At 42.4% G+C, this 13,381-nt stretch overlaps 2 protein-coding genes and 1 pseudogene across 2 annotated transcripts; 2 read left to right on the forward strand and 1 right to left on the reverse strand.

The window, feature by feature from the left end:
* Positions 1-1,930: 1,930 nt before the first annotated feature.
* Positions 1,931-3,004, forward strand: LOC129600825 (uncharacterized). Its single transcript, XM_055499436.1, has 4 exons — positions 1,931-1,979; positions 2,069-2,266; positions 2,440-2,735; positions 2,996-3,004. The coding sequence occupies exons 1-4, from the start codon at positions 1,931-1,933 to the stop codon at positions 3,002-3,004; spliced, it is 552 nt and encodes a 183-aa protein (XP_055355411.1).
* Positions 3,005-3,096: 92 nt separating this feature from the next.
* On the reverse strand, positions 3,097-3,665 carry LOC129600830 (uncharacterized; annotated as a pseudogene).
* Positions 3,666-9,331: 5,666 nt separating this feature from the next.
* LOC129600826 (uncharacterized) lies at positions 9,332-9,934 on the forward strand. The gene is made up of 2 exons (XM_055499437.1): positions 9,332-9,431; positions 9,756-9,934. The coding sequence occupies exons 1-2, from the start codon at positions 9,332-9,334 to the stop codon at positions 9,932-9,934; spliced, it is 279 nt and encodes a 92-aa protein (XP_055355412.1).
* The last annotated feature ends 3,447 nt before the right edge of the window (positions 9,935-13,381 follow it).

The raw sequence follows: 13,381 nt of genomic DNA on the forward strand, positions 1-13,381 counted from the left end.
ATACTTGTTTGCTGTGACGTGTACGGGCGTACTAGCCCCGTCCACATCGGTACTACTTTACTACTTCTACCCTGAGGCTTAGGCTTACTCCTTACTACAACTTCTACGCGAGTCCTGACCCCGAGTCTCTATTTCGACTTCTCAGAAATCTCCGGCAGAGAACTTTGACCGCGACTTGCCATTTCGACGTGACCGCGACTCAGTGACGTAGCTCAACCTATTGTTCTAGTGTACCAGCTGACCCTTTGTTCTTATTCGTCCACGTGTGTAGATGCTTTCTAGGTGCTCTCATTAGATTAGTCCACGTGTATGCAGTCGTCTCTCATTGGTTAACGTTTAGATCCCCATTGTTCTCAGATCCGTACCTGCGCGTACGAAGAGCCGCACCTGCGAGTGCCCAGGGCTATATAAGGCGCTGGTCGCCCACAGAAATGTCAAGAGTTGTAATTCTAACAAAAGTAGGGGTTTGTACTCGATCTGATTAACTTCAGGCTTTTGCTCTGGTCTTCTCTTTCCAAGTGAGGCTGTTCAAACTGACCTCTGGGTGACCTTTCACCTATTGTCAGGGGTCATCCCTCTATCTCGTCGACGTGCATTATCATCTTCGGATAATCTCGTGGCGTAACAGGTTACCCACTTGATCCCACTTGCATCCCGTGACCTTTCGATCTCTTCTTCGATCTTCATGCCCTGTATCGCCAGGTTGATGGATATTTTTCTTATCGCTTCTGCTAACATTTATCGTCGGACAGGTAACGTATACTTCTCCGCCGTTCGTGTTTCTCGTGTTTGCAGGATCCGGACCTCTTCTTCTTTTCCTTTCCTACTTCACCCAGATCAACGTTATCTTCTACCATCTTCAGTAACAGTTTGAGAAAGAGTCGCTCTATCCGATTGTGACGTGGTCGGACAAGTGGAGTAGTACCCACTTTATTGTGCAAGGTCTGTATTTCACGTCAGCTGTTTGTGCTGGCTGAGATGGCAGCCAGCACGAAAGATTTTGGTAACTTGACGGAAATTTGTACACTGCAGCCACACGCGCTTGTACGAATTTCCGTCAAGTGCAGGGCTAGTGTACAGTATGTGCACTGAAAGCTATGACCTCCGCAACGGACAAAAATCAGAAATGCAGTCTATAGGCCCGCTACGTCACACCAGCCAGTAACGACGTACTCGACATTGATTGCGGTGACGTCATACCGGTCAGCTGCGTGATGTCTCAATGTGGCTTCCGTAACGCATTTCCGTAACAAATTTCCGCTGAAACTGATTTTCTTGAAACGGGTTTCGTAACGGACAGAAATCTTCAGTATGGCAAGTCTTCCCTACGCTCCGGTCGGTTAAGAGACATGTTATATTATTGTAAAAGTATATAGTGCCAAGAAAAACGGTAACAGTCTACAGGTTAATTTTTCTATTCGCCCTAAATTTAGCTCTACTCAAATAAAGCCCCGCCTCGAAATCGTGACGTTTACAGCTAAACTGTGTGAGCCACGACGATAAATCAGCGAGTTACCGTATCGAGTTCGCTCGTGAATTTCTGCCTGTGGGCATAGGAAATTTTAAACTGCATTAGATTGCTTAATCAATGCAGCGTCAGATTTCCACCGTCAACTTGCACTTAGCAGTTGCTGTGCCTGCGCGTTACTGCTGAAAATATTAAAATTATAATTTTAATTTTTTGAGATTTTACGACTTCGCTTATCATTATTTTACTCGTGATTTTGTTGTCATGAAATCCGATATACCGTGTACGCAGTCCTTTGAAGATGGCTTTTCCTCCCAGCCAACGCTTGTGCAGGTCGAAATCGCGAAACACAAAACCCAGACACGACATCGATGGACATCTGCAGAAGACATCAGGCTGCTGCGCCAGTATTTGTGCACAGTGAAGGACCACACAGGAAAGGCTGACGAATTGTGGCTTAAGATGCACCAGCGTCTTATCGAGTTTGAGCCGCTGAAGGAGATATCTCAGCGTGCAGTACGAGCCTCAGACTTATTGAAGATTTTCGCAAGTCAAACAGACTCGACAAACGGCGCACTGGAGAACCTGGAACGTTTAAAGAGCAAGAACAGCTGCTGTGCGAGACACTCAAATTCGAGGCGGTCGCTGCCAAACGCCCATCCACGCAGAAGCCGCAGACGAAGGAGATGGAAAAGCAGGCGCGTAAAGACTTACAGTTCCAGGTGGCAGCAAAACACAGCATGAAGAAACGAAAGCGCCTGTCGGAGGCTCCTGAACCTAACTCAGACGAACCGATCGGTAAGAGATAGCAAATGTTACTGGATCGTTTTCGAAATCAGTTTTATTTAAACCAAAGCATTTAATATATATTTTATTTATTGTTATTTAATACTTTTTCTTTATGCTGTCGAACTCGATGTTTTTTTGCTAGATAATAAAATTGTAGATAAATAATGTCAGTGTTTTGCTAGATGATTTTGATGCTCGTGTGAACGGATACGGTCCCTTCGCACCGGACGACGAGAGTGGAAACAGTGGTCGATTTCCCAAGCTTGAACGGATGAGCTGGAACGGCATGTTACAGAATTTTCTGTCAGACTCGAAATCGATGCGAGACAAAGAATTGCAATTAAAAGAGTCAGCGTTAGAACTGGAAAAGAAGAGAGAAGAGCGGCTGGCTGCAGAACAAACTATGAAACTCGAAATTCGAAAAGGGAAATTGGAAGTTGAAAACAAAAAGGAAGACAATCGCTCCGAAGAGTTAAAAGTACAAGCGATGAATGCACAACTTTTTGCCAAGTTACTGGAAAAATTCTCGTTCAGAATAATTTAGCATCGTTTGATGTTTTTCTCGAAATCGAGTATCTCAAGACGGTGGCTAATACTAAAGTCAAAGATTAAGTCGTAGTTGTGTTTTGGCAATTTTTTGTTGGCTTTAGAACTGTTGTACTATTTGTTTACCAAGAAAACTACTGGGAATTATTTCCAAATCTGATTTGTGTAATTCCGTTATTTTATTTTGAATAGGCCCGCTGAACGTTTATTTTAACAGTTCCCAAGATGAGACAGAAACATCGAAATCGATTTATGGCTGCTCAACAGAAACAGTTCCACAGAAAACCAGCAATCTATTCTCTGTTGTTGTTTAGGTAAACTTCCAGGGTCGGTGGGACTACACAAAAATAATCAGCAACTTTTCTCCCGTACCCCAAACAGACACGACAATTCAGTAGTAAAGTTCCAACTGTGTAGAGAAGTCCAACTGGCTGCAAATATATTTTGAGATTTTTCCGGGAATCGAGAAAAGCAAACTGTTGGACTACTTCTCCGAAACCCCACTCAACTGCGATACGACACGCTGACATGGCTTCTTTAAAATCGTACTCGATCTGATTTGTTGCTGGTTTAAACGGACCCTCGAGATGCGCCGAAATCGGATAAGCACGGTCTCCATAAAGGCGAAAAAGTTTCCCATTTGCTCCATTTTTGTTTCCAGCGCACGTAACAGGCCACTGTCCGCTAGTATGCCTGAATCGTGTCGACGTCCAGCCCACGGCCCATCCAGATTTACCACAATGCCGATAGGGGCCATAATGCTCTGGAATTTGATGCCATGAAGACGATAGTGGCCGCTATATACTGTTCTCTGATCCTCACCAGGACGACAAGTTGGGCGGAATGTACCGTCTATGAAGCCCCAGACGTCATCCAGAGGACATCCCTTTCTGTACACGGCGGCCGCGAATTCGTCCATATCTGCTCGTGTAAGCCAACACAGGTCCAGTGTAGTTAATAGATGACAAAACAGCGTGTTGATAAATTCACACATCCAGGTAAAAATCATCGATAACTCAGCTTTTGATCTCCCAAAAATGTGCTTGATGTCCGTGTAGCGACTAGGGTATGCAAGACGTCGCAGTAAAATACACAGGGCTTCCATACCATCATAACGGGATCCGTTTTCGAGGCGGATTATTTCGGTAATCTGCAATGCCTGCAATAGTCTTTCTAAATGCTCCCTCCGAAATCGAAACCATTCATAAACATCTGCGTCGTAGAGCTGGTCTAAGTTAAGAAGAACACGAAGCGGTCGTTCCACATTGCAGATGCACAGAAACTCAGCTTTCTGCTGATCAGACAGAATGTTTGAGACCAAAATCAAAGAAACAGTTTTTTTGTCCATGATGCAAGGTATAAGCAGGGTATATTCAATATGCAGGGTAATTCATTCAAAAACTTAAGAACTGCTTTTCGAAATCGATATTAAACAATTTTAATTAGTTATTCACGTGTTTCGTAACAAACCCTACGCGCGATGCGCGTAGCGCTATGTGAAAACTTAACAAGTGGACACTAGGCGCTAATTTACAGCTCCACTCTTATTATGCGTTCAGCGATGCGTTCAGCTAATGAAAAACTTCTTCTGTCTAGTGAGTACGATTTTGCAACTTACTAGTAGGCAAAAACTGGAAATCGCACATTTAACCGCCCGTGGAAGACCTCCAAGTTGAGTGCATATCGCAGACTTTCTCCCGCACTTCAACGAAAACTACAACACTAAATGCTAACTGTAGGAAGACAAAAAAAAGTGAAATTAAGAGGCCAACAAGAATTAATAAGGCATGAAATTAAAGACCAAAAATAGCTAAATAAATTTTAAGAAAATCGCACTGCTTCGGATTACTTCGATTACATATGGTGCGCGCGCTTTAGCGTGAACTTTCTAATGGCACGTTTTTAGTATCCTGCTAACTACATTCTGCACTGTGGAAATTTCACCTTAACTCGCAAAGGTATGGAAATATTCCACAATTAGCGCGCATTTTATTGAAGGAAAATGTAGTGTAAAGGCTTTAATGAAAGCGATGTTCTTCCCGACAGCCGCTTGCCGAACTAAGGTTGCATGTTTTAATTAAGGTCAGTGCTATGCGCCCCGACAACCGGGGCGCAAAGCAAAACGGCTGTGCGCCCCGATCGGGGCGCGAAGTAAATTGGCTGTGCGCCCGGTCAGGACGCGAAGTAAATTGGCTTTGCGCCCCGAATTTTCGAATTTGCGCCCGAATTTTCTACGCCAATAATTATCACGTAATACACTGTGCAATGGGTATTATAATGTTTCCGGAGAGACAGGTGACCTTGAAAGCACATAAATGCATGAACTACAGGACATGTTGATCAGAACAGAAATACGAAAATATCCAATAAATGAGGAACTCAACATGAATATTATTGCTTAAACTGTAATTTGCATACTAATTATTCAATCATGGAAATTTGCGCAATCGATCCAGGCCCAGAAATGCAGTTTGAAACTCTACGGGATCTAGAAACATATATGGAGGCATATATGGCGAGAACAAACCAGCTGTTCATCAAAGGAAAGAGGACAGAGCTGGCGTTGGCTAGAGCTGGCCTTGCATCAGTGAAGTCTGTTACCGGCTTCCTCAGCCCTCTGTGGGTGCAGAGATGCCAGCCGGATTACGAGGTCATTCAAACAGTGAGAGAAGATTACTTGAATGGAAAAACTATCGTGCAACCTTTGTTTAACATGACGAATCATTTCGTGACTGCCAAAATCGATCCACAGACACGTGTCGTAACTCTCTATGACTCGCTGGGATGGACACCCAGTCCGTGGGTTCTTCTGCAAATATGGACGCTGTGTGGCGATAAGGAAGATGTTAATATCGTGATGCCGCCGGTTCCGAAACAGTCGAGCGCGTCAAATAACTGTGCCGTTTACTCGTGCGCGTTTGCGCTTGATATCATGCTGAAAGGAAATCCTGAAACATCGAATTATAAAGAGGAAACAGAATTCCGACAATGGCTGAAACAAATAATCGAAACTGAAATAGTATCAAAACCGCCAAAGAAACGTGGACGATTTACGCACGAAACCACCAAACCGGAAACACCGAAAATGACGCTTTCGGCTGAACAAGCTGCTAATTTGCGAGTTTCTTTGAACTGCCCGCTAAAAGATGATCTTGAAGAGATGAACGGTGTACTATTTTAGTACCTTATTAGAAGATTTCAGTAAATTTTGTAATTGGTTTTACCTGTATTTTGCAAACCCATTAAATTCGGGGCCTGGACGGTTTTCGTTTCCACATAAAATTCGGGGCGTAAGCCAAATTACTTCGCGTCCTGACCGGGCGCACAGCCAGTTTACTTCGCGCCCCGATCGGGCCGCACAGCCATTTTACTTTGCGCCCCGATTGTCGGGGCGCACAGCCATTTCGTTTAATTAATGGTAAATTGTTAATTATAGTAAATTTTTTTGTAAATACAGGGGAAAAATTAAGAGGAAAAATAAATGGTATGTTTTTACCTGCAGGGATGTCTAGGCTCCTGAAGTCTTATAGTGCCAAGTGAAGTACTGTAATTAATCGTATTGCATGCAGTTCAATTACCATTGTTTATCATCTAGTTTAACAGCGCTCGATATACTATTTTGTTATATAGCAGATCGACGGCACGTCCATTTAGAGTTCCTTTAGTTTGGCTACTTCCAAATTTTTGGCGCCCAGTCGCAACTAACGTCGATGCCGGTCGGAGGTGGAGAGTTTCGGCCATAAATTCGCGGAGCGGCAGTTTCTTTTCGGTAGTAGCCGAATACGTTTGTCGACATCCATACAGTACCATCCATACAGAAAGACGATACGGCCTATAAAACCAATCAAATAACTTCTTTACGGTGATGACATGATAAGTATGAGTGACTTGTTTAATACAGTGGCTTGTCGCCATAGTCATGGATGGTGACAGTTTTCGCAACGGCTATTAAAACCGCAGCCTACTCAAATGTTTCCTACTCCCTTTTTCTCCTTAAGCATAACCGGTACAGTCAAAGACTGAAAACCTAGTCAGTACACTAAATTCGATGACGCTTATTTATTTTCTCTCTAAAACATTTGTACATCGCCGTAGGGTTTTCACACCGTATTCCGTCAATTTTCAGCTTCAAGGCAAGCAGCACAGAAATACCGAATATCGTTGCTATTTGGTATTTCTGTGCTGCTTGCCTTGAAGCTGCTAATTGACGGAAATTGGTAAGTGGTTGGTAAGCAAAATTGCAACCTGATGGTTCTTTATTTGGAAAATTTTTCGTAAATTTTCTTTTAGTTCTTAGGCTCCCTAAAAAGGTTCCATAAAAGCCGCGAGCGCGCCGTCCTCCTGACCAGCCAGCAGCGTCTGCCGAACCGCATTTTCCCATACCAAAATGGCTGGAGAGATAGGATCATAGGTACCTTTATTTACATGTTCGTAAAAAATACTGATTTCGCATAAACTGTAATACTTGATGTAAAGACTAGAAGGCACCGTTCCAAGAACAAAATCAAAATAAGTTATGGACTGTTTAATAACGAATAAGTTTTTCTATATGATAATTTTTTTCCTCAAACGCATGTTGAAATTAGACGAAAATTCTGTGTGCAAGTACTCGTATCTGTAGTTGTATAGCAGCATTTATATTTTTCCTTTCTGTTTTATACTGCGATGATCTCCTCTTCTACATATGTATCACACATAATTGGCCACATTTCGCATTTGACCTTTGAAATCAACATACGTGTAGCGGTGTAGGTTAACTGATGATCGCCGTTAACTGCGCATAAAATACAAGATCATCGTAGTGCGTGGGCGTGCTAGCTTTCACATTTGTGCTAGATTACTAAGCTTTCCATTTATAAAAATTGGTCGTAGAATGTTCCACTTATTTTTCACATCTCAAGGAAATTATAAGGGCACTGTAAAATGTTATAAGAGCATTATTTGTAAAAAAGGTTGATTTTAATACAGCTCTGAATCCTCTGATACGCCACGTTCGAAACTTGGGCCCAGAAATCGTTGTAAATAATCCGTCAGCGAACACGTTACATAATTTTTACGTGACTACTGCATGTCTCCGCTGTTCAATATCGTTCGCACTCGCGTTTCCACTTTTAAAACACTTTTGGAATTACAAAGAGACAGAAAGGGTCGAGAAGCTTTTGAAGGTTTGTTTAATTTAGTCTTCTTCTGTATTCCTTCCAAAGGAAGTCTTCCGCCACAGAATGATACCGTGTTACTAGCACTAGAATCTACACGAATTTACGCACTGGAGCGCTGCAGAAGCAGCTCCACCGCATCACGCCTACTCATAACTGGCTGCATCAAGCAGGCGTGATGCTGCAGCTGGACGACACGCTCCAGTGACTGGACGCCACCTAGGAGTTCAAGGTCGCATTTCTGTTTAAGTTGTGCATATATAAATTATTGCAGCAACGTGATTTCAAAAGTGGATTACGAGTACTATCTCGTGTGCCATGTGACAAAGCCATCATCGGCCGTGACCTTGTTCTACATTAAAAATGTTCAGTTAGGCCGATAATGACATGTGGCCTGTAAGATTGTTTTTAAAAACCTTTATTTTTGTGATTCTCTTGGTGGTCGAATTAAGTAGCATTACATGTAGAAAGAAAGCCAAGGAGTCGTAGAGATAGGTGCCCATATCAAGATAGATGTTATTTATGCGTGGCACTGTGCAAAAATAAGCAACGCAAAAAAATGATTTCCCAGATTAATCTGCTCTTTTACTGGAGTTTACACGGGCAGTTATTCCGGAACGAACCCACTAGATTGTGTTCGCCGTACAGCCACATTAGACGGTAAACCATATATGGTCCGGTGCGGACCGTATCGGAAGTGCACCGGAGAAGACGTTGCGTGTTCGCAACTGTTTGGGACCGTACGATATACCACGCACGATTACCGTTCTCCATTTTTAATTTTTTGGGAAGATCTTAGACGTCTGTGATGTATCTAGATTCGCGTGTTTCTTGACCTTCTTGTACTTTCTATATTTCTGTTCTCTGCCCTTCGTCCTAGCAACTTTCTGTGCTTCTCCTGTTCTCTGGTTACGGTTCTTCCCATTACATTTATTCAGTTCTCTGCTCAGTTGCGATAAACATTAAAGTGCTACGATACGAGTCCATATCATACGCTACAGTATACATACCACCGATCTCACAACGTCGCAGCATTTTTAACATTTGAGTTCAAATTTCTTTCTGTGAAAATGCGTTTCTTTATTATTGCCCATTTATTGAGATCAGGACGAATAGACAGAAGACAATTTACCGCATCAAGACTCCTTAAAAGAAGACAGGATGAAGCGTATTACCGTGAAAAGCAGGAGGCTTGGATCGAAAACCGTTTCATCTCGTCCGCTTCTCGGATTTGGATTGTTGGAGGATGTTTCGAGTCCGGAAGGATGATATAGATCGCCCACGGATGGCTTTGCGCATCCCGGATCTCGTTCGTACTGTAGAACGAGATAGATGTACTGGTATAGAAGCCTTGTGTATTTTGTTAAAAAGGATGTCGTATCCTAATCGATGGTGTGATCTTCGGAGTACTTTCGGACGATCTCATGGGTCTGTGGCGCGAATTTTTTATCATACGCTGCGATTGGTTGACTGTCACTGGTCCCGGTTGCTCTCTGCCCTTAACCAGCCTTGGCTAACGCAGGGAGACTTTGACGAGTTCTCTCGTGCTATCACAGCAAAAGGCGGAGTCTATTCGCGAGTCAGTGGATTCATTGACGAGAAAGCAAGGGAAATATGTCGCCCAAAAAGACACCAGCGTATTATGTACAGTGGCCACAAAAGGTTTCACTGTACGAAATGGCAGTCTGTGCTGTTTCCAAATGGTGCGTTAACAAACTTTATAATATTCTCCAATAAAATTGCATGTAGCAGAGCAAAAACAAATTCTTTAGATAATTTATTTAAACTTTTAACAGGTATGATCGGTAACCTTTACGGAGCGAAAGAAGGATCCATGCACGACAGTAGGATGTTTGCCGAAAGCAATTTTTTGCAACACTTCCGCGAAAAACAAGCTCCATTTAACCAGCGATATTATATTTATGGAGATTCAGGATACGGCCGAAAAGATTTGTTGATAAAACCATTTTCTTAAACAGAGACAGCGACCAACCCCTTAAAATACGCCCTGAATGAAGCCATGTCAACAGTAAAAGAGTCAGTGGAATGGGGCTCCAAAGAAGTTGTCAAGGAATTTTGCTTTCGTAGATTACAGGAAAGAGATGAAAATTTTTGCAAAACCAGTTAATAAGATTTTTAGAGTTGCTGTTTTACTGACGAACTGCAGAAATTGCTTGTATCCTAATCAAGCCAGTCAGTACTTTAATCTAGAGCCACCACTTCTGAAAGAATATTTGGGAGAATAAAGTTTGAGTACTTGTTACAACGGTTAGTAATTTCTATGAGCACTCATTAGTAATAGTTCAGCAGATTTTTACCACACAGCGTAATTGCATCCCAAAATTTTTTCCAGGGATTTTTCGATTTCTAATTTCTTCAGTTCAACTTGCAGACGCAGTTTCTCCCCTTCTAGTCCTTTTAACCGAATCTCCTTTGCGTCGTCATTCAACTTTGTTTTAACCGCTAATTCTTCTGCAGCTTTAGTCTTTTCAAACTCGTTTTTTGGCGTCCGAGTCTCTAAAATAATCGTGCCATTTCTCATCGGATTCCGCGTGTTGAGAACGAGCAGCATTCAAGCGCGACTTGCGGATCTTTTTCTCCGCTAACTTCTTTGGAGATCCACCAAGCTTAAACTTGCGAGGCGAGAATTTTCTTTTTTTCAAAAGTAAATTCTTCCCAGCTTCGCGAGACCGGATTTCATCTTCCCAGTCCTGTTCATCGCAACCCGTTTCTTTCATCTACTTAATCTTATCTAGACCGCCTGATGAACATGCGGCATCTGGTAAGGTATAAAAGAAATCACTCACAACGTTGTAAAATCCTTTAGGAAAACTCTAAAATAATTCAGGAAGTAATTGCGATGGATAGCAGCCGTAGACTCAGAAGTGTACTGAGAACTGAAGTTTTTGTAAAAAAAAATTTGTAACAGGAAAGGCTAATAAAATATAAGCAAATAAACTGGTCGAAAGAACGAAGTGCGGAACCTAATAATTTATTTCAAATAAATATTACTGTAGATTAATATTTTAACGTAACGGGTAGGGTTTAGTTATTTCGTACTGTGTACTTACTAGTTGCCAGTTTTAAGTGGCCATCTTCGTCTGTCGGAATGTTTCGCCCGTGCTCGCCCGCTGTCTTCATGAGTTTCGCGATTTTTTGCCGCTCATTCTGGGCTTCAGTGGCAGCGCGCTTTTTTTCCGCTTCTGTTTCTTCGGAATCTTTAATAATTTCACACATTTCAGTCAGAAGGGACTCCATCCGCCCGTACTGCTCTTCACTACCACTCCGGCTTTTATTCCGCAAATCCTGGGCTTTAAACCAAGCCACCAAATTTGCAAACCGCTCCTTGACGGCTCTGTCTGTGAGAGGTTTTGGGAAAATCTGCAAAACGATAGTTGTAGTGGCACGTAGCATTGCACGGCTAAAATCTAAATGCATGCAGTTTTAGTCAACTGATTTTCTCTTAATTTTTGCCTTGGTCTCGTTGAGCGATCGCACGATGTCTTTCCAGGCAGCGGTCCTGTTATCAGCCAACGTAGGGATTGTAGTGTTTGGTCAAATCAAGGAGAGCCAGGTCAGAGGTTGCATTGAACCGACACTTCAGTGGGCGCACATTAGGGATATCTTGATTAGTTTCTCCTGTAACTGCATCCATCGCGATAACTTCAAAGTCAGAACCAATCTACAAATCCGTCTCAAACATCCGACTTCAAATCGTTTCGCATTCGGGCGCCAAATAAATCCACAGGATGTGGGAAAAGTTTTGGTTTAAAAAGAACTCATTAGAGTTTTTCACAAAAATCCTATTTCTTCTTTGTTTACACAGCGAAATACATGAATGTATAAACAACCAATCAGAATTCTGGGATTCGCAAGATCGAGCGGACGGTTTATCGAAGTATATGCCAGCTAAGGCGGCTGCAGTTTCGCAAGGACATACGTTACGCCCACGAAAGCATAACGATAGGATCACGACTTACCGTTATTCCTATCGTCAAACGATCCGATAAGGGTACGCCGTGATGACGTGAACGAGCCTATCGTATAACGTAAGTCTATCGTATGGTTTTTTTTACGTGCGAACACAATCTACTGACTGCGCCATTACGCTACGTTTGCCTCATACTGTGCGCATAGCTAGACAGCGCTAGACACCACGTAAGGGAAGTGTGTCGGTACGGTACACAAATGTTGACACATTAATAGCAGACCTCAAGCATATCCAGCTTTATCATTCCCAGCCTGGTATTGCTTTAACAATTTTTTTGGTTCGAAGTCCAAAGAGATAAGCAATAACCAATAACCACAGATACCGACTGACTTATGCGAGCGATGTTTGAATGCTGCGCTTACTAGTCACGCATCGTCGGTACAATGCATTTATCGTAAGACGATTTGGATGAACGGCAACGGCGACTCGGAGAACAGCGAAGAGATAAGGAATAAGAAATAACAGGAAATGATACTTCGAGAATTTTGACTGAAAGAACCTCATACTTTTCATAGAACATAATTGTCGCTTTAAATTTTCTACAGAGAAGCTACGTAGTGCATTGCTATTTGCACGTATAAAAGGGAAGCAATTAGCGCGATGGATCAGAATGTTTTGTACCGCTCTTCTAAAGAACGTGCTGTGATATTTTTCGCAAAGAAGGTTTCGCCTTTGTCAAAAATTAATTAATTAAGCAGATCAGTTGCTAATTAAGTGTCAGTTCATTTTGTGGCGCTGAATTAAACTGGAAAGTTTACCGTTGTTAGCCGATATGGTACAGTATGCAGTAATTAGCGAGTGTAAACTGTAATTGTAATTAACGCAGGTAGATAAATTACCTAATAGTCTGATATACATTAATTTTTAATTGCTCATTTGGACGCTTATATATACGTATTAAGTGTATGTGCGTAGTAGACTGTTGTTTTCATGACCTGTATGCCTGATGCCGTGATGCGTATTTGCAAAACAGAGCTGTTCACGCAGGTATTTGTAAAACGTGCCGTATCTTTCCTTCGACCAGTTAAAAAGCAGATCGGTTCGGAATGTTATGAATCATAATCCTGGCCAAAACAAAACCAGACCGGAGATAAGAAAGCCAGAGGTGATTGAGGACGCGTAATGTTGACACATTAACCCAGTGACTGCTCGTCATAAAACCGGAAAAGAATGTGGGCGCTACTGAAGATTAGCGAGCACATTCCGAAGTGGAGAGCGGTGGACGTTTAGATGATTCTGGATGCTGCTGACGCATAAAAGTGTGCGCAAGAGTGACCACATAACCATTCCGCTCGATATAACGAGCACAATTTGCTGCGCACGATATGCTCCCAACAAGGTTAAATAAAGTGTACTGTGTGCTGCAACGATGTACGATGTATTATGTACTGAAACGATGCACTGCGTGATCTGGCGTTTTTAGGTGAACAT

Source organism: Paramacrobiotus metropolitanus, unplaced genomic scaffold (assembly GCF_019649055.1).
Source record: "Paramacrobiotus metropolitanus isolate TYO unplaced genomic scaffold, Prichtersi_v1.0 Parri_scaffold0000198, whole genome shotgun sequence".
NCBI classification, from domain to species: domain Eukaryota; kingdom Metazoa; phylum Tardigrada; class Eutardigrada; order Parachela; family Macrobiotidae; genus Paramacrobiotus; species Paramacrobiotus metropolitanus.

What these genes read in the sequence shown, in the direction of transcription:
- LOC129600825 (XM_055499436.1), top strand. Translation starts at nt 1,931, where the DNA reads ATGCACCAGCGTCTTATCGAGTTTGAGCCGCTGAAGGAGATATCTCAG. An exon ending in GCTGAAGGAGATATCTCAGC is followed by an intron (nt 1,980 to 2,068) that starts GTGCAGTACGAG and finishes GAACGTTTAAAG; the next exon opens with AGCAAGAACAGCTGCTGTGC. An exon ending in TAACTCAGACGAACCGATCG is followed by an intron (nt 2,267 to 2,439) that starts GTAAGAGATAGC and finishes GTGTTTTGCTAG; the next exon opens with ATGATTTTGATGCTCGTGTG.
- LOC129600826 (XM_055499437.1), top strand. Translation starts at nt 9,332, where the DNA reads ATGTCGTATCCTAATCGATGGTGTGATCTTCGGAGTACTTTCGGACGA. An exon ending in TACGCTGCGATTGGTTGACT is followed by an intron (nt 9,432 to 9,755) that starts GTCACTGGTCCC and finishes AACTTTTAACAG; the next exon opens with GTATGATCGGTAACCTTTAC.